This window comes from Vicugna pacos, chromosome 13 (genome assembly GCF_048564905.1).
Source record: "Vicugna pacos chromosome 13, VicPac4, whole genome shotgun sequence".
NCBI lineage: Eukaryota > Metazoa > Chordata > Mammalia > Artiodactyla > Camelidae > Vicugna > Vicugna pacos.
In genome coordinates, this window is record NC_132999.1 from 28926355 (window position 1) to 28947185 (window position 20831).

Sequence of the window (20831 nt, forward strand, 5' to 3'; positions counted from 1 at the left end):
CAGGCACCAAGGATCCAGGGAAGAAAAAGATAGAAGACTTTAAGAGCTTTCAGTGTTTAATCATAGAAAGAGTGATACAAGAAAGGTGTGAATACATATTATTATGGCCTGTAATAGAGGCACGATGCCCTGTGGAGGAGAGGAGGTGGCTCTTCTGGAGAAGGTGGCTTTTGAATTGGCCTTGAAAGGCTTTCGTCAGTACAGGTGATGGTGAGACCATTCCAGGCTCACTTCGAGTGGAGCGATTGGAAAATACTCAGCATTGTTTAGTGAAAGAGAAATCAGCTCTTTTGCTGCCATCCTCTGCTCTATAGAAAGGCACGTGTATGTTGTTTTCCCTGATATAACCTGCCCTTTCACCCCTCAGATTAGCAGAAATTTGTGTCTTGCTTAGGAAGGTCTGCCTCATTCTAAATTATTAAAATATCTCCCTATATATTTACTTTAAGCATTTTTTCAGTATTTAGATATTAGTCCATTTGGAATTTAGAGGGTAGGGTGAGGTTGAGCTTTAACTGGCTTTTTGGACACGCCTTCCTAGTTTTCACAAGACCATTATTAAGTAGTCCATCCTTTCCTTCTGACATGACTTGTCATCTTTATTATGAACTACATGCCTAATACGTACTTTGATCTGCTCCTTCACCAGTTGTCTCTCTATTCCCATTTACTAGAAGCACAACTTTGAGATATATTTTAATGTCTAATAGGTCATTATTATTCTCGAAACATTTTCTTAGCTATTTCTATTCAATTTTTCTTCTAGATGAACCTTAGAATCATCTTGTTAATTCTATAAAAGTTATGATGGAATCTTATGCTTTGAATGTGCAAATTGATGAGGGGAGAATTTACATTTTTACAATATTGAAGCTTCCCAGCAAGGAAGATGACATATCTTTCTGTTTATTTCAGCCTCTTTTTGTGTCCTTCAGTAGCATTTTGTAGATCACATAGAACTTGTACATTCCCTGCTGGGTAATCCCAAGTATTTTACAGGTTTTTATTGGGTTGTTATGCATGTGTTCTTATTCCATTCCACTTTCTATTTGATTATTGCTGATTAATAAGAAAGCTATTGATTTTTTTATGTTATTCTTGATGGACTAAAATTATTTCTAATAGTTTTTCTAAGATTATCTAAACATACAATATCTATTAATAATGACAGTTTGGTTTCTTCTTTCCCATGTGTGCCCTTCAGTTTTTCATCTGGTCTTACTGCATAGCTAGATCTCTGGGACAACAAATAGTAGCAGCAATAACAGGCATCCTTGCCTTGTTCCCATCTTTAAAGGGCACCAATTACTGTTCATTATTACAGTCTTACCAAAGTAGAAACCCCCTCTATAGCATCCGGGATAGCTGCCACCCAGCCTCCACTTGATTGGCTCACTGTCTTATGAAGCTGCTTGCTCCGTTTTTGCCCAGCTCTATTTAAGAATGTCCTCCTTTACTCATTAATATATTCATTTATATATATGTTATAACTCATAGCCTGAATTCCCTGCTGTGTCCGCTTCTAGAGATGTGCCTCTCCTTGTAGAGTCCCAGCTTTGGAAAGAAGCACCCCTCCCCACCCTCTATCCTCTGATTTTGGGAGAGAATGGTTTTCTTAGAGAAATCCAGGGAAGCAGCAGCATTAGGGCAGAAGTGTGGTGAAGAAATTCACTCATTCAGTCAGCACGTTACTGAGCTCCAGTGCTAGGCACTGGGCATAGAGAGATAAAAAAGACACAGTCCCTGCCCTCAAAGAGCTCAGTCTCCTTGGGGGTACACATATATAAGGTATGACACTGTGGACTGGGACACACGTGAGGGAATAAATGACCATACTGCGAGAGGTTGAGAAAGGCTTCACATTTGAGCTGGATTTTGAAGGATGAGTAAGTAGGTAATGAAGGAAGAGCTAGGAAAAGGGGTTCTCAACAGCAGAAGAGAAACCTGCAGAAACAGAGCCTGAGGAACATTGTCACGTTGTCGTGGTGGCAAGAAACGCACTACTGTTTGAGCAATGGGTGGGAGCCTGCTGGATGTTCAGTATCACATGTCTTCCTCCAGCGGTAATAGCCCTGCTGTGCATGAGTGGCTACCTGATCTGGAGAAACTGGAAGCGGAAGAATACCAAAAGCATGAATTTCGACAACCCAGTATACAGAAAAACAACAGAAGAGGAGGATGAAGATGAGCTCCACATAGGGAGGAGTGCTCAGATTGGCCATGTCTACCCAGCAGTAAGTACTCCTTGCTGGAAGAACGCCTTCCCTCCTTTCCTCCCTTCTTCCTTCCCTCCCTTCCTTCTTCCTTCAAACATTTACCAAGAACGTACCATGTGCTAGGGGGACACGGAAATGCTAGGGCAGGTAGTTGGGGTAGAAGGGTATCAGGACCACCCTAAACCTAGAGGCTCTTCCTGGTGTAAAGAAGCCAAATGTCTGTCTATGTGCTGAGTACGTTTTCAGAACCTTTGGCCTAGAAAGGTAACTGGCCATTCATTTCAGTAAACACTGTATGCCAGTTATGTGCCAAGTACTGCACTAGATACCAAGTGTTTAAGAGTAAAGAAGGGACATACTTGCTCTAAGGAGTCGGAGGGGGAGTTATAGAGAGTCACTTGCTATTGTAGAGCGGTGTGCTGAGTGCCATGGGGGGAGCTCAGGAGTCCCCTCTTCTAGGAAGCTTTCTCTGGTTTCTTTGTCCTCCCACCTCCTCTCTCCATCACAGCACCTGTCACATTATAGTCTACTTGTCTTTTTACTCAGTGGTCTCCCCACTAGACCGTGAGCTCCTTGAGGTAGGACTGTCTAATTAATCTGTTTCCCTGGTGCCTAGCACAGCAGAGTTGGCTCCCAGTAAATAGGTGTTGAACAAATGCTATGGAAACATCAACAAGGGAGCTGTTAATTCTGTTTGGAAAATCAGGCAGGGAGTGCCTCGCAGAGGAGGTGACAGATGAATAGTATCCTTGAAAGATTAATAGCAGTTTTCCACATAGAGTGGAAGAAAATGGCATTCCAGAAAGAAACATGTGCAAAGGCTGAGAGGCACAACAGGCATGGCTTGGGGGAGCAAGGACCACAAAGTGGCTGGAGCAGATGTCATGGTTGTATAGCAGAGTCGGGCTGAGTGTGACCTCATAGGTCATCCAGTCCATCCCCCTGTCAGGCAATCAGCAGCTTTGATCACCCACTGTGGGCAGAGCCCTGCCTTGGGGAGACCAGAGAACTGGAAGACCCAGCCCCTGCCCTCAAGGAGCTTTTTGTCTTGCCGGGGGAACCAAGGTCACAGCTGCACCAACTCCCGAAGAACCCTCTTTCCGAGCTGCCTGTCGTCAAGTGCAAGGTAGGGCAGTGCCACTCTGAGTCTGAGGGGCTGATGAGTGAGGGTGTGAACCAGGCAGGTGCAGCCAACCCTAGAAGGCTCTCTGGTTCTGAAAGGCTGCAAATTGTGAGCTGGGTGTTGGGGCAAAGAGGGAAAATGGGTTAGCTGCAGACCGAGGAAATGGCATGTGGGAGAAATGATTGAGTATGGGGCAGGGCAGACAGAACTGCTGCCGAAGCTAATTGTGAAGGGGAGACGTGAGAAATGAGGTTGAGCAAGTGGGGAGGATTAGTGGATGGCCCTGAGGATCCTTAACCTTGGCCAACCCAAGCAAACAGTTCTTAACCAATTTTTAGAGATCAGAGAGGGCACAGTGGAAGAAATGCTGAGCCTGGAGTAAGGAAATGACTCCCAGGTCCTCTGTTCCACAGTGATCTCAGTCATTTCTTTGCTCACTTTTATTCATAAAATGGAAATAACATCCCCATTCTCTCTGCCTCCTAAGTTTATGAAGTTCAAGCAAGACAGCACATGTGAGAGTGCTTTGCGAGCTGTGAAGCACTCTGCACATGTAAAGTGTCACTGTTTCCAGAGAAGGAAACAACCCCTCAGGGGGAGCATTTCCTGGTGAATCTAAGGCCTGAAGAATAAGCTCCTGCCAGTCGCAGAGAAAGAGAGGAGGAGAGGGAGGAAGTTGATATTTAGTAAGAACCTACTGTGGATCAGACACTACTCAGTGTTTTATGTACGTTTTCTTGTTTAGTCTTTACAGTAACCTATGTAGTTGATATTAGCCCCATTTTGCAGATGAGGAAACTGAAACTCAGAGAAATTGAGTAACTTCCCTAGGATCACAACTAGGAAGTGGCAGAACCAGCATTCAAACTCCTGTCTGTAGGTACACAAAAGCCCATGCTCTTTCCACTGTATCATAGGGTAAATAGCCTTGAAGCTCTGGAAATCAGTATTCTTGACAACCTGTTCTCTCCCCTGTCCTTTCTCTGGTCTCACTGCTGGGGCCTGCTTTTGGCCTAGAGATCTGTCTTGGGGAGGGTGGGAGGGTAACTGGGCTAGAAGAAGATAGTCTCAAATACCTGTGCTGCTGGAGCAAGGCCATGACATTCATGCAAAAACACAAATAATCCAAAGATGATTCAAAAGGCAGTGGAGTTACTTTTTATTGTTTGAAGACTGTCCAGAGATGGAAAACTAGTCTGGGTCTGTTTTATGCTGGTTAGGTTGATTTAGAACCCTAAGCCCTGAGTGTGTGTTAGGTACTATATTAAGCACTCTCCATACATGATCTCATTTGATTTCCCAACAACCCTGTGAGGTAGGTCCTATTATTATTCCCATTTAACAGATGATGAAACCAAGGCTCCGAGAGGTGAAGTGGTTAGTCCAAATTCATACAGCTGAGACAAATCTTGAAACACTAGGGTCTGTTCAAAGGAGGATATCCAGGAAATGGAAGAGTGGGACATGGGATTACATCAGGACCAATTGGAGAAAACTAGAGATGTAGCCTGGAGACGAAAACACTCAGAAGGAAGGAGAGAGAACTCAACTACTGTCTAAAACTTTTCACGGGTCATCTGTGTAGAACTCTTTGAGTCTAAGAGATAGAATCAAGGAACATCAGAAGATATAAAGAAACAGATTTCATGTTAGTACAGGAAAGAATGAAAGTCCACTGTCCACAGTGGAATAGACTGGCTCAGGGGTTGTGGGCTAGTGGTCAGCTGTTTGTGGCAGAGGGAAGTCTAGTATCTAATGACTAGAAAGTAGGGGTGAGGGAAACAGTGATTGAATTTCATTCACCTGCATTGCCTTCCAATTCTGGGTAAGTAGTTGAGAGGGATGCAGCCGATTACCTTTCTGCTTGTGATTAGCATGCTAGAGACAAGAGGCTAATGACCTGGGATTAAACATTTGCCAAAGCGAACCCACTGAAGTTGAGCAAACCTAAAATCCTGTAAGGGAAGATGGAGAAAGTTTAGATCTCTGCAGCCCTCCTCTTTACAAAGAGGCAGAACAGAATGGTGAAATAAGCCACAGCTCTGGATTCACATACATCTGGATTCAAATTCTTGTTCACCTGCTTGCTATGTGATCCAGGACAAATGCTGCTTAAGCTCATTGAGTCTCAGTTTTCTCATCTGTAAAATAAATATGACAAACCTGTCTCTTGAGGTAGTTTGAAGAGTATGAGCTAATGCCTATAAAATGATAGAATTTCTGGTATCTTGTCGGTACCCAATACATAGCTCCAGAGGGTCTAATGATGATTTCTTTGCTCTGTCTTCCCTAGCGAGTGGCATTAAGCCTGGAAGATGATGGACTGCCCTGAGGATGGGACCACTCCCTTCGTGCCTCATGGAATTCAGTCCCATGCACTACACTCTGGATGGTGTATGCCTGGATGGAAGGGTTTATATATATATATGAGTCTGTGTGTCTGTGTGTGTGTGTGTGTGTGTGTGTAATTTTTTTTAATTTATGTTGCGGAAAGGTAACCACAAAGTTATGATGATCTGCAAACATCCAAAGGATGTGAGAGTTTTTATATGTATAATGTTTTATACACTTTTTAACTGGTTGCACTACCCATGAGGAATTCATGGACTAGCTACTGCTGAGTGACTAACACGATGTACATAACCAAATGGGGCCGATGGTACAGTAGCTTACTCATCATTTAAAAATTATATTTACAGAGAGTATTTGGTTTGGGGGGCTTTTTTAGGTTTGGGAGTTTTGTTTTTTTGTAAATAAAATGATTATGCTTTGTGGCTATCCATCAACATAAGTGAAAAAAAAAGGAAAAAAAACCCTTCAACTCCCTCCTCCATTTAGATTATTTATTAACATATTTCAAAAACAAGGTTAGTTCTATAAGTAATTTAGAGACATATGAGAGTATTTATTTTTGGTATGACTGGCCCACTGCACAGACTCTGTGTGCATTTATGTTTATGTGTGCGTGTATGAGAGGAAAATCTGTAGAGAAGAGGCGCATCTATGGCTGTTGTTCCAATACATAAAGATAAATATATTTTAAAACAGTCCACAAGAGGGGTTTTCAGAAAAGCCTTTGTAAATCTGGCTCAGAAAACAGGTACCATGGTTTGTGCAAACATGCAGTGGACAAGGCAGGTCTTTTCTACCCCTGGAGCCCCCGTCAGTAAGGAGAAGCCCCTCAGCTCACCCGTGGCTGCTGTGACTCTCTCCTGGGCTTTCTCTCCGTGGCCAAGGCCAGTGTACAGACTTCACAGAGCACCAGGAGTTCTCGGGAGCGCAGGTGAGACCGAGCCTGAACCTCGGCTACTCCTTGTTTTAAAGTTCAGCATTTCGAGTAGCTTCGTTTTTCTTTAGGACATGTGGGTTGAATTCATTAGGTTTCCTCTGAAGCACCCCGAGGGTGCCATCCTTACTTTTACAGAGAGCTAAGTGGAGATGTTTATAGAACAGCCCGTGTTTACTCTAGGGACTGGCTCAGGCACTGACCTCTGAGTATGCATGGGTGAGGATAAGGACGGTGGGGCAGGTGTCATTACATCTCTACTTCTCCTTGCCCCTTACTCTACCATTTCCTTTAGGTGGGGAAAACAATTTAAAGTAATACATCGGTTTGTTACCATCATGTATTCGTATAGATGAAACTAATTTTTGGCTTAAGTCAGAAAAAGTGGCCAAACCTAAAGTCCTATTTGAGGGGGAAATGGCATATGCAATACTATAGTCAATTGATAACATATGTTCACATAGGGATTTGGTTTACTGCTTTGTGAATAAAAGGAAAAACTCTGGGTATATGTATAGATTTTTTTTTTCATGGTGGACACTTACTTTGCTTTTCCTGGGCCTTGGGGAGGTGGGGAAAAGTGAGCTTTTCTCTTTGTGGGGGTCTCCCATTGAAAACATAATCCTACAGTCCCAGAAGGAATTCAGTCCCCACTGGCTCTTATCCAAGGTGTGGTTTTTTCTTAACTCTATTGTTCTGCCACTTCACTCCCACTGGAAAACCAGGGACAAGGTGTGACATGGAAGTGTTTGGCTTAAGTAGGAACAGAGGACTTGTATCTAACCTTAGCATACCTGGAGCTTGACACTTTTAAGCAAATTCCTCCCCTCCACTCCCCAGCTGCCCCCAACTCAGAAAAGCTTGGATGTCTTACCAGCTTGATGTCCTCTGAATTTCCAGGCAGACGTTCTGGAGTTCTGTCACCTGTTTTGTTCCTCGGACCTTTCTCTACGTCACTCATGGTCTTCTAACTTCTGGGAAAACAACTATGTTCTGGAGCCTGGGCACTGTGCTTTGCATAAACAAGCAATTTCTTCATGTGTTGATTGTCCTGAAGCATTCATCAAGAGGCTAAATGCAGTTGACCTAGAATGACTAATACCGAACAGAATTTTAAGAACAGGTGGCTAACTCTTATTGAACTCAGTCACTACTATTCTTTCAAGGATGGAAAGTGAAATTATTTTTTTGACTGATGAAATTATAAGAAAAATGATGAAATTTATACAAAGCAAACAACTTTTTCTGTAACCTGCCTCCAAAGAAACTGAATTTCCTGGAGGAAATGATAACTGACTCATGCAGAGTCTCTAAACTTTCAGTCAGATCCTGGCTTTCACAGGATCTCATCCTGAGACCTCAAAACGATGGTGAAACACAACTTTCTGAGCTATTATCGATGTTTCCTGCATACGCTACAACTACAGTTTGAAAGAGGCAGCTATGGGAACAACCTACCAAAAAAAAAATCTGCGGAATACTCACGTGTTGAACGTTGAATGGCAGTAAATTGGATGAAATCTGAGGGGTCAGGTCCATCCTCCCCTATTCTTGGAGGCATTCTGAGGTGCAGTTGCAACTCTGTTGCCTTTTCCCCCTGTGCCATCATCTGTCTGCAGTCAATAATGGATCATAGAGTCATTGGACTACAGGGCCGGAAGGAAGCTTAGAGATAAGATCAGGAGGGCAGAAATTTTATCAGACTTTTTTTTCAATTTTAAAAGAAACTAGTCCCAGTCCTTTTCCTCCCTTTCCTTTCCAGGAGACTACTTTGGGCTGCCCAAACATTGTATCAGACCTGCTACCAATCTTAGAGCCTATCTTTCCAGTGGAATTATGAAGGTATTGGCAGAAATGCCTTTCAGAAACGGAGAAAACTAAAATTTTATTTATTTACTCTTGATAGCGTGATTATTTATAAAACAGATTGAGGTAACCTGTAACCTCAGACTGAGATTGGATTTAAACTCAGCAGTAACTACTGTCTCTCCCTCCAGATCTATGTGATTGCAAAATGTATGTTTATTCACTGAAACAATTTGCTAGGTACCAGCTAAGTGCCAGGGACTGCAGGTGTACAGGTCAGTCATATTTTCTGTCATTACGAACTCACAATAGCAGTAGAAGAAGACATATGTGCAAATAAAGAAGGAATAGGTTCTTTTGAGAGTACTGTCTGGGCACAAAGAGAGAGGTCGTTTCTGCCTGAGGAGATGAGGTCAAGAAAGGCATCATAGGAAAAGTGACCTTAAACTAAGTCTTAAAAATGAAGTAGGGGTGTTCAAGCTGCTTCAGGCAGAGGAGACACTGAGTTAGGACACAGAAGCATGAAACAGCATGGCAGCCTTAAGGAACTGTGTAGAATTCATTGCAATGAGCAAAAGGCTCAAGGGGGGCTTAGCCAGAAATGAGGCTGGATGGAAAGACAGGTTCAATATAAGCACTTTATAGAATATTTCTATTTAATTTCTGACACAAATAATCAAACATTTCTTGGTCATTTATTGTGTACAAGGCACCAAGTGCATCACAGAAAATGGATCAGCACTTTGCAGGCATGACAGTCTTCAGCCTCAAGCCTACCAGTGGCCAAAGTGAAACTGACTGCTTTTCATATATTTGAGTCGAAGCTTTTTGATATGGTCAGTGAAGACTAATAAAGGCAAAGGGATTTTCATAAGCATTCCATGTTGTCAGGAGCCTCTGAGATTTTCTCAACAGTAGAAAAGAAAACTGGAAATTTTGAAGACATGGAGAGGGGACCACAAGCACTGTCCAGTCTGGTGCTGGTGGGACTGGGGAGAGGACACAGGAATGTGAACCTCTCCACCCCACTCCCTCACCGCAGACATACATTCATCATTTCACAGAATATACATGAGTTATCAGTTAAATGCTTCAGAGTAAATAATTTTTTCCCGGCAATGCATGAAGATAAGAGTATCAGAGTCTTCTCACACTATTTTTAGGGTATTGGGGATTTTCAGGATATGGAGAACTTAGAGGTGGAGGAATTACAGCTTCAAAATTTCAGTTAATATAAGAAGTCAGGAAGTTTGTTCATTCAGGCTATGCACCATGTGCATAGTCAAGAATCAGCAGAAATCCTCTGCGTTTGCAAACACTTTGTGCTATAAAAAGTAATTTTAAAAAGCCACCTGTATATGTATATATATATTTAAATACATGAAGGTTTTGATACTTTTTTACAAAAATTACAAGAGAAAACAAGTATCTGTACAAACCATGTGTTTTAAAATAGCATTTTGTTCTCTACAAGCTGTTGTTGTGGCAGTGAAGTACTGGTTTGCAAACTCCATCACATGGTACCCAAACAAATTTCCCTTGTTTGTCTCCCCCTTCCCCTGACACCCCCACATGACCATATGTGATGTAACAGGCATGTTAGGATGTTGGGTCACGCCAACCATTTCTGCTTTTGTCTTTCCGAGTTCTGTTAGTTTCTATGCTCAGTGCCCCTTGCAGTCTGGTTTCTCTTCCAGCGGCAAAGGGTGGTGTGCTTCATCTTACTAGCTGTACTGACGTCTTCTTGGTGAACTAAAAGCCAAATGTGGACATTTGTAAAATCAGTGCACTGTTTCTAGAGAGACATTAAACTCATTTTTTAAAAATCTGAAAGTACTGTTTGTGATGCTTTAATGAAGGCGGAGTGAACGATCTTGCACGATAAAGACTATAGGTATTATCATTCCCATTTTAGAGATGAGGAAATGAGTGAAGGAACTGCCCAAGGTCACACAGTTATGTTTAGTGCCCCCAAAGTACATGTAGTGCATGCAGTGCTCATGCACATGTGGTGCCTAGATTTTCCTTCTCTGCTTCGTCTAGATAACTCCTATTTGTCCTTGAGTACTTCACCTAGAAAGCCGTCTTTGTTCTCTCATTCTCATACCTAACTCACAGGGTTAGGTAACTACACTTCTATGCAGGTTTTGCGTACTTGTATCCCAGTACTTCTGCCCTGCCTCTGACTCTCATGCCACTGAGGTTGCTTGGTCACCCAGGGTCTCCTTGATTATAAATCTCATAAATACTTTCAGTCCTTATCTTCCTTGACCTGGAAGCAGTGTGTAACAATGTTGGCGCTCCTTTCTTGAAATATTCTTATTTTGGCTTATATGACACAATACTCCTGGTTTTCCCCCTACCTCTCTGGCCACATCTTAATCTCCTTTACCTACCCCTTATGTTATGGCATTCCATCTTAGATCCATCCACTTTTATATCTCCATTGCCACTATCCGAGTACAGGCCACCATCATCTTGGATTATCACCACCATAGATTAACAACTACTTATCTGAGTTTCACACTTCTAAACTTTCCATTTTCCCATCTAGTCTACAACATTGCAGCCAGAGTGGTATTTCTAGAATGCAATAGATCATGTCACCACCACCCCTTTCCACTTCTCTGCTTAAAGCCCTTCATCCATTTTCCTTGCATTAAAATCCAATACCCTTGGGTTTTAGCCCAAACTCCTTAATATGGATGGTAAGGTCTTCATGATTTGGCTTCTGCCCCTTCTCCAACCTCATTACTATTTTCACAACCTTATTCTGTATTTGAACCACACAGTTCTGGGCTCTCTGTCTGGAACATTTTCTTCAGGAAGACTTCCCTTAGGCCCATAGACTGGATTAGGAGCCACTCCATGTGCTTCCAATAGTGTTCTGTGCTTTCCCTATTTGTAAATTTTAACTAAATTGATTGTTTGCATGCTCCTTAATTGCCTCCTCTGCAAGTTCTATAGAGGTCTGTGTTACTCACCATTGTATTCCCAGCACATGACACTTAGTAGATGCTCAGTAAATTATGCTGAATTTAGGCACATCAAACACACAGATCATGCATGTTCTTTCAGCTATGCTACGTTGTCTCATACTCCAAAACCTGAAATCACCTAACAGCCTGATTGGAGTTGAGCGTCCTTTAATTTTCTCAGCATTTTTGATATTTGCCACATCTGCAGATGCCCAGATTCACCAATTACATTATAATTTTTATAATTCCACTCTTGGAAAATAACCTTATGGTCATTATCCAATGTCTCTAAATACTTAACTCCAATTACCACCTCAAGATTGTTGTGAGGATTCAAAGAACAAGCACTTGTAAACATACTCAGCCTAAGGGCTGACCTGTTAGTGGCCTAATACCTTGTGGTTTCCTTCTCTTTTATACAAGTCCCTTGTTACCACTCACATCTGGTGTTTGTTTTTTTTAAATAAAATGCCTTATAGCAATTTACAGTTTTCAAAGTATTTTCCAATTTCCAAGACATTATTTCTTATCTTTACAACAGTTATGCCAGATGTATAATATTATTATGCTCATTTTAAAGAAAAGAAACATGAGGTCCAAAAAGTTCAATCAGTTCAACTTTGGTCACAGTAACTAACTGTCACAAATGGGGTTAACACAAATCTCCAGTGGCTTTTCCACCCCATCACACCCACTCTACTACCAATGCTATTTCAGGGAGAAAAGTAGTAATGGCAAGACTGGGAATGAGAATCAGAGACCACTAGCCTGAATACAGAATAGTACAGTTAGAGCTGCCAGGCCACAAGAATACCATCTCAGCACCAAGAACCAATTCCATTTCCCCTTTGGCTGGAACTCAGATGAGCTAAATAAGGCAGGCTTCTAATAATGAGCAGTTTGGTTGCCCTTGGCCTAATCAAGGAATAAAAATTTTCCACAGCCAGAAGGCCTTCACAGATGTCAATCACTTCAGCCTGAAAAAGGCAAGGACCTCTTGGGCAGTTCTCAATCTTGACTCAACTGGGGAGCTCTGCAAAAAGAAATATCAATGCACAGATCCACCGTGGGGGATTTTGATTGAATTGGTTTGGGGTGGGGCCCAGGCACGTTTATTTTTTAGGTCCTCCGAGGCGATTCAATTGCACTGCCAGGACTAAGAATCACTGCTGGGTAAGCAGTGCATAGATGACAGAGTAGGAGATCAGATATTCAACTTAACTCCTACTCACAGCACCTCATATAGAGTGCAGTGAGGTAGAAAGGGAAATAAAAGGTAGAGCTTAAGTGGGGGTAAGTGTGGGCGAGTTAGTTGCAGGAAAATGGCAACCTCCACTGTGGAGTCAGGGAAAGCATCAAAGACAATGGTTTCTGGAACTGATCCTTAAAGGGCAGAGTTCAGTCGGAGTCAACATTAGACACAAGTACCCTCGTGTGCTGCGCCCTCCCGTTAGGTAGGGTGCTTTAACTTCATTTTAATGTTGAGAAGACCTAGGTCTCAAGACGGTGAAGGGCCCTGTCTGACTCACATAGTCAGGTGTCCTAAATGGAGGTGGAACCTGGAGGGACATAGTACTCGGGGTATTCAGCCCAAGGTCTCCAAGTGCGCCTCCAGACACACCACGAAGCCCAGACGCCCTCAGGAGGCTTCTAGCCTCAAGACCAAGAGGACGCTAGTCTATCAACCTCAGCTCGGTTCCCGCCTTGGACTAGCGAGGCGGGGCTGCCCCCACCCCGCATCCGGCGGAAGAGACTCCGTTCCCGCCCGGAGGGGCGGAGCCACCTTGTCCCCATCTCCGGACAGGGTAGAAAGGGATCTGGCCACGACCAGCTGCGGCGTCGTCTGACGTCACTTCCGCGCGCCGCCGTAAACGTCAGTATCGGGCGCGTACGGCGGTGGTGTGGTTTGCTGTTAAAGTTGCCTTTCGCGAGCCATGGAGAGTGACTTCTATCTACGTTACTACGTGGGTCACAAGGGCAAGTTCGGCCACGAATTCCTGGAGTTTGAGTTCCGACCCGACGGTGAGAGAAGCCTCGCGTCCCTGGGGAGGACTAGTCCCGGGGGCGGGCGAGTGAAGGAGGCTGGGAGTCCGGTATGTGCGAGGAACTGCAGGAGGAAGGGACTGGTAGCCGTGAGGCGCTGATTTGGAAGGAACGATCCTGTGTCTGCCCCGCTGCTTTTTTCTTTGAGCGTCCAGGGACTCCTGTTTAGTGACGTTTTTGACCATAGTGCTTTATTTAACAAACATTACTTGAACGCTTGTTTTGTGGCAGGCACAATCTAGGGTACAGAAGTGAACGATAGTCAAGCTTCCTCTCTCGTGGAACTTGTATTCGAGTTCTGGGAGAGAGATCGTGAACAAAAAAGAAGATTCCAGAGAATGAAGAGTGGTCAGAAAATAAAATAAAATGATAAATAAAATAAAACATAATAATGCTGGTGGGCTGCTTTTAGAAAGGGTGGCTACTGGAGAACTCTGGAAAGGAGCCAGCCTTGTCACCATCGGGAAGAAGAGTATTGTAGATGGAGTAACAAGTGACAAGGCTGTAGAGCAGGAATGAGCTAGGCGCATTTCAGGTGGCCAGTGTAGCTGAGGAGTAGTGAGCTCCGAGGAGAATAGTAGGAGATGATGTCGGCTAAGTAGGCAGGGGTTACACCACGTAGGTCTTTAATAGGCCATGGTAGCGTTTGGATTTTATTCTAAGTGCAGCAGGAAACAGTTGGGAAGTTTTAAGCAGAGAAGAGTTGTAACCTGTTCTTGAAAAAGTATTTTAATTATTAGGTGCAGAATAGGCAAGGATGGAAACAGGGCTACTTATTAGGAGACAGTTACAACTGCCAAGACAAAAGGGATGTTGATTGTGACCAGAGTGTTAGTAGAAGGATTTAGAATACTGTTGGAGGCAGAACCAATAGGACCTTGTCGGTTGATAGGATTTGGGGAGGGACCAGTATGGCGAAGGAAAGGGAATCAAAGATGACAGACAACCTCCACGAAATGGGGGCACAAAGATAAATCTGACAAGCCCCAGTTGTAAAGGATATAGAGCTGTTGACAGTGACAAAACAGTGTATTAGGTGCTGTAAGAAAGAAACAGAAAGGACTCTAGGAGCAGAAAGAAGGCACTTAACTTAGCCTGAGGGTCAGAAAAGGCTTCCTGCATAAAATGACATGGGGAAGGGTGTGTGTGTGTGTGTGTGTGTGTCTCTTTAGTAATGTCTAGGAGTTGGTTAGGCAGATGAAAGTCAAGAATGCATTTTGGACAGCATTAACAATAAAGAGGCTGAAAACCAAAAAGTGCATGGGATGTTTCAGGCAGAGACCAAGTACATTTGACCCTTAAACAATATAGATTTGAACTGTGTGGGTCCACTTATAAATGAGTTTTTTCCAACAATAAACACTATAGTACTGCGTGATCCATGGTTGGTTGAATTCTAGACTGCAGAACTGTAGATGCAGGAGGAACTGCAGATGCAGAGGGCTGACTCTGTTATACCCGGATTTTCGGCTGTGCAGAGTAGGCTCCCCTAATTCCCACGTTTTTAATGGTCAACTGTAGTTTGATTAACTCCAGCTATGTGAGAGAGGACTATTGTAAAAGTGAGCCTAGAAAGGAGCTTAGCTTAGCAGTAAGCCATGCTGAGGAAGTTGGATTTTATCAAAAAGGCAGTGGGAAGCCATTGTCTGTTTATTAGAGTAATCTAATCAGATCCATCTGTTACTACATCGCTTTGTCTACTGTATGGAGAATGAACTGAAGGGAGAGAGATGCGGCAGAGAGGCAGTGTAGTGAGGCATCAGTTGATTTGGCTCTTTTTAGTGTGTCTTATATTCTACAGGGAAAAAAAAATCTCTTCCCTTTTATCTTCTCTTTTGTATCCACCATATATACCCAGGTTAGTCTGTGGAATGCACATATGCACAAAGGGCCTTGTATACCAGGTGTGCTCTATAACAAAACCACAACTTTTCCATCACAGGAATAGATCATAGTGTTGCACAGTCACATGATAATATATGTAAACAGCATTTTACAGTTTTCAGAAATGCTTTCATAACTCATTTGAGCCTCTGGAGGCCATGTGTGTATTAAGTTACCAATTACTAGTCCTGTTTTCAGCTGAGGACATTAACCTGCAGAGATATGATTTGCTGATGACAAGAGTCTGTTGTTTTATCACACCTGAGCTGCCTTTTGAAGGCACTCTAATTCAGTGTCAGCTGTATTTTTTATTGGAAGGCTATTTAATAGGCTAAAGTGAAAAACTGAGAAGACTAATATTGTTGGAACACCAAAGGTGTAAACAGTAAATCTGTTAGATACTTTGAAGGAAAACTTAGGATACATTTTAAGCAACAGTTGATAGTCTTGCTAATGATGCTTTATTCATGTTTTTATTATACACTGAACTTGTTTTTTGCCTCTCACAGGGAAATTGAGATATGCCAACAACAGCAATTATAAAAATGATGTCATGATCAGAAAAGAGGTAATGAGCCTTCTGAGAGCCTTTCATTTACTACCACTTAGCCTTTTGTCTTGTTTTTGTTCTTTCTAGGAGTAGTATTGAAAGATAAAGACTAGGGAAGTATAGATATGTTTGTAGACAGCTTCTAAGATTTTTGTCAAATTTTTTTTTTTAGTTTCTACTTTCTTTCACAATGCTGAATCAGTTACTGGTAATCGTTTGAAGTCTTGCAGATTTCGGGTTGAACCCTGAATATGCTGCTTACTAATCATGTGACCTTGGACAGATTTCCTGGTTGAACTTGATAAGTCTCAGTTTCTTCATCTGCAAAAACAGGAACCACCTTCACCCCTCAAAAGTTTGCTGTATTCCCTGGAACCCAGCACTCAATAGAGGTCTTTTAATTTTTATTTGATAGGGGGAAAGCAAGCATGAAAAAGCAGTTAGCATCATTGAATGCATGTTAGATGCCAGGCATGGCATCTGTGGTCTTATTTAACCTTTATTGTAAGCCTTTGTGAATATTATATACCCTTTACAGACAAGACAGTGAAGGCCCAGATATTAATTATGGAGCTTGTTCATAGTTACCCCTGCTAGTAAGAGAGCCTGCCTCTGTCAAGCCCATGTACTCGATTTTGGCATGATTTCTACTACACCATTAAGGCTTTTTCCTTTTAACCACTTTGTCACATTTGAAAATGTCTTAACAGCCAATATATTTTCGTGCTATTTAATTAGCAGTCAGTTTTATGCTTACCCACACATGTCAGCATACTCACTTTTTTTTTTTTAAACAGTGGACTAATATGTAAAGTGTATTGTAAAAGAAATGTCTACTCTTCAGAAGGATGTCATTTAGTTAAATATAACCAGGGTTTCTCACAGATTTTTGTTTGGGGCTCAGGGATGAGTTGGGTAGGTGGGCAAGGAGTAGGTCCACGTGAACAGGATGTGTGGGACTGAGATGCTGTCATTGGGCACTTCTGACCCTGCCCTCTTGGCATGCTGCGGTCAAGCTGGAATGTCTTCCCACTTGCAAAGCTGCCAAAAACGTGTTCAGGAGTAGTAGTCTTTATCTTTCATTACTGAGTCAGAATGCTGCTTAGGGATACAACTTAAATTCTGCTTTTTAACTTGCTTTCAGGCTTATGTACATAAAAGCGTGATGGAGGAACTGAAGAGAATAATTGATGACAGTGAAATTACCAAAGAGGATGATGCTCTGTGGCCTCCTCCTGACCGAGTAGGCCGGCAGGTGAGTGTTTTGGCAACTACCCACAGTGCAGAAATCTTACAAATAAGGTAAGGTTTATTGCTCTGCATATGACATTGAATACACACAGGTATGTGTGTGCGTTGTGGAGCCCCGCACAGAGCAGATTGCCAGTACCTTGGTCTAAGGAAGCAGTAATCCCACAGGGAGGATCAGGGAGAGCAAGTGGTGCTGCTGACCACCTAGAGCCCAGCTCTGAATTTTTTCTTATAACCCCTTCCCACCTTTTCAGAGTTTTTGCTGCCCATGTCACCTACTGAGTAACTACTATGGACAAAGTAGAGTGAGGATACAAAGATAAATAAAACATAGTTATTTCAACAATCTAATGGGAAATCATGCAAGCAACCAAGTACATGTGTTTAAATTTGTGGCTTACATGTTTGTTCTGAAGACTGTTATGGTGATTAAAAAATAAAAGCCACTGTCATGTTTGACTGAATTCACAGGGAAGAGTCTTCTCACCACTTCAGTGCTACCTTTATAGTCTAGACTTCTGATTGATTTCATTGTTTCTTGTCTTATCCCTTATAGCCCATTTTTCCATCCTGAAACCAGAGTAACCTTTAAAATGTAAATTTGGTTATATATTCCACTGATTTTAAACTCTCCAGTGGCTTCCCACTGCATTTAAAATAAAATCCAAACTCCCACCTTATCTTATCATTCTCATGATCTCTCTTGGTTCAAACCTCACTGGCCTTACTTCTGTTCCTCCTAGGTTGTTCTTCATTTAGGACCTTTGCATTTGCTTCATGTTGCCTGGGGTAATCTGTCCAAGCCTGTCTTTATTATTGAGGTTTTCAGATGTCACTTCCTCAGTGATGTCTTGCCTGTCCATCTGATCTAAAATGCCTTCCCCATCATTTTTTTTTAAAATAAGATCTGATTCTTACCTTCATAGCATTTATCATTGTCTGAAATTTTGTTTGGTTTTCTTTATGTATCCCTCTTCCTCCACAACAGATGTATATATACACATAAAAACTCCTTCAAAACGAGGATTTTTTTTTTTTGCTGCTGTATCTGTAGCGACTAAGATAGTGCCAGTGTATAGTAAAAGCTCAGTGATAAATCAATGTGAGAACTCATGTAAGTTTATTCTAATTAACTCAAAATGATGGACCAGCTCTTGAGGAAGAGTGAAAAAAATCCCATCCTCAGTACTTACTCAAGTTAGATTATGTAAAATCTTAAGAACATACTACCAAAACCATGAGTGGAAAGAATACACCTCAACTTCTGGGGATGCAGGAAGGAGAGTGGAACAGGAGCTAGGCCTAAACGCTATCTGTAATATTTTATTTCTTTTGAAGAAAAGTCTCACACAGATATGACAAAATATTAACATTTTCAATTCTGAGCGTTGAGAACATTGGTCTTAAGAGTTTTCTCTATTTTCTGTTTGAATTCTTTTCATACTGAAAAACTAAAAAACAGAAAGAATGGGGAGGGAGAAAAGAAAAGAAGTAGGGCTCTAAAGTCCCACAAAGGCAGAGATCTTTGGTTTTGCTGATCTGTCCCATAGCACCCCTTCTTCCCCGCCCAATTGATTGATTGATCAATTGAAGATTTATAGTACTTGTTTCACTCTAGAAATGGAGGTACAAGGGCATACAGCTAGTAAGTGACAAAGCTGGGATCAAACCCAGGATCTAGAATTTTTTGCCTTGTCCCACGTTGTCCAAAAAAGTTAGATTCTTAGTATTTGTAAAACATTTAGACATGTTACTCCACATTGTTAACAATGAAAGCTAATATACAGAACATGATGTAAATTCTTCCAAGTGGTGGAGCCTCACAGACATAACTTCATCTTAAGAGTGTGAGCTACTCAAGGGCTAACTCAGTATTTAATTATCTCTTTGTTTTAGTCCCCAGCACGATTTAGTGCTCAGATTGAACTGGTCGTGTTCACGTGGCCTTCTGTATTAGAGTTTGTGTGATTTGACAGATGATGAACCCTTCTTCTGCGTGATTGATGAAAAAATCTAATTCAGCTTGTCTTACTTCTTCTAATGTTTCTAGGAGCTTGAAATCGTCATTGGAGATGAACACATTTCTTTCACAACATCAAAAATTGGTTCCCTTATTGATGTCAATCAATCCAAGTAGGTACACGATCCTTATAACCAGATGTGTCTGTTTTAGAGCAGATTGATGTGAAACCTTTAACCAAATTGGGACCATTATGGTAACATCTGGTATAAGTGCAAGACAGAAGGGGCCAGCTTTGTCCCCTTCAAATTATTTTCAAGGGCTTGTTCCTATTGCTTTTGGTATGCTATTCAAACACTGCTAATAAGAGCTTCTCAGTGTTTTCAAAGATTTAATTCTGTAAATACCTTAGGAGCAGCCAGAGTGGGTAAGAATCTAGCCAGAACAGAAAATGAAATACACCAAAACAAGTGAAAGTCTGACTTTGGTGAAACTTTAAATGACTTAGAATATCAGTTTAAAAAGTCATTTTGTTAATAGGATAAATTATAAAGTTGAGACATGAGCCTATATGCCACAAAGAGTCCTTAAAATTTGGCAACCTCTTTGGCTCTTGTGCTTTGAGGATTTAGGATTAGATACGGCTCACTTTTAGTACCTATTGGGCATGATTGTCTTCCTTTGGACAGTCTACTTGTTCTTAGCCAGTTATGCCATAATATTTGGCCTCTGGGTCCAACTTAGTACTACATCTTAAAAGAGAAGTTTTCCTAATTCTGAAAGTAATGCATGCTCATAGTAGAAAATACAGGAAATGTAGAAAAGTAGAAAGGGGAAAATCACCCATAAACTGCAATTAGATAACCATTAATCTTTATTTCTTGTCTTTTTTCTGTGCTTTAAAAAAAGTAGTCTTTTAAAAGCACAAAAAAAGTAATTGAGATCAACAGTCTATTATTTTAATCATGATTTTTTTCCACTTAAAATGATACAAGCATTTCCTCATTTTAAAAAAAACCTTAACATTTTAAATGACCTCATAATATTCCATTTTCTTCTTTTTGGACACTTGATTGTTTTGAAAGATTTAATTCTGTAAATACCTTTATGAAGAATATTTGGTATGTAAATAACCTGGGTTATTAAATGGTATTTTTTTCTCAGCTTTTAAAATATTTTTTTCCTCTTACATTTTAGGGATCCAGAAGGCTTACGAGTATTTTATTATCTTGTCCAGGACCTGAAGTGTTTGGTCTTCAGTCTTATTGGATTACACTTCAAGATTAAGCCAATCTAAATTGAATATTGGTGTGTGGACACAAGGGGGAGGTGGGAGTAGCTGCTTTTAATTACCATTATGAGAACATTTTTGTGTATATCAGGGCAATTTTTTAATGAACTATAAGTGAATGTCTTTAATAAAAACATAACAAAAGCAGTTTTTATTGTATTTAAAGACCTGAACATGTAAATTCTTCTCAATTACTTTTTAACACTAACATCCTATGTGAGGTATTGCCAAAAACTGAATCAACTCTGTACACATAACCAGTTTATAGGAAATAAGAAAACAGAGAAACATGCTAAAAAAATACAGTGGAAATTCAATCAGTATCCAGAGAAAACTCCAGGACAACGAATCTGATTTCTTCAATAAATAAGCTGCAAACATAAAATAAATGGAGATGGAGTGGGAACCTGCACATTAAAGGAGATTTGAGAGACATAATCAGT

At 41.4% G+C, this 20831-nt stretch overlaps 2 protein-coding genes across 11 annotated transcripts in view; both read left to right on the forward strand.

The window, feature by feature from the left end:
* Window positions 1–7134, forward strand: part of LRP8 (LDL receptor related protein 8) — a 74285-nt gene extending 67151 nt beyond the window's left edge. For 7 of the 9 annotated variants that reach the window (XM_072974430.1, XM_072974424.1, XM_072974425.1 and 4 more), the window contains 3 exons: window positions 2062–2234; window positions 3166–3342; window positions 5633–7134. In XM_072974430.1, the coding sequence (XP_072830531.1) occupies window positions 2062–2234; window positions 3166–3342; window positions 5633–5671 (389 nt within the window). In that variant the 3' untranslated portion in view covers window positions 5672–7134. The remainder of the gene's footprint in view (window positions 1–2061; window positions 2235–3165; window positions 3343–5632) is intronic. The other 2 variants (XM_072974427.1, XM_072974431.1) reach the window with 1 other exon arrangement.
* A 6128-nt stretch (window positions 7135–13262) lies between these two features.
* MAGOH (mago homolog, exon junction complex subunit) lies at window positions 13263–20535 on the forward strand. Of its 2 annotated transcripts, none has more exons than XM_006200505.3 (5): window positions 13263–13431; window positions 15846–15904; window positions 17031–17141; window positions 19188–19270; window positions 20295–20535. In XM_006200505.3, exons 1-5 carry the CDS (start codon window positions 13344–13346, stop codon window positions 20392–20394), a joined length of 441 nt encoding a protein of 146 aa, XP_006200567.1. In that variant the 5' UTR covers window positions 13263–13343; the 3' UTR covers window positions 20395–20535. The 2 variants fall into 2 exon arrangements, with proteins under 2 accessions (XP_006200567.1, XP_072830533.1); XM_072974432.1 differs by having other exon boundaries at window positions 13365–13502.
* The last annotated feature ends 296 nt before the right edge of the window (window positions 20536–20831 follow it).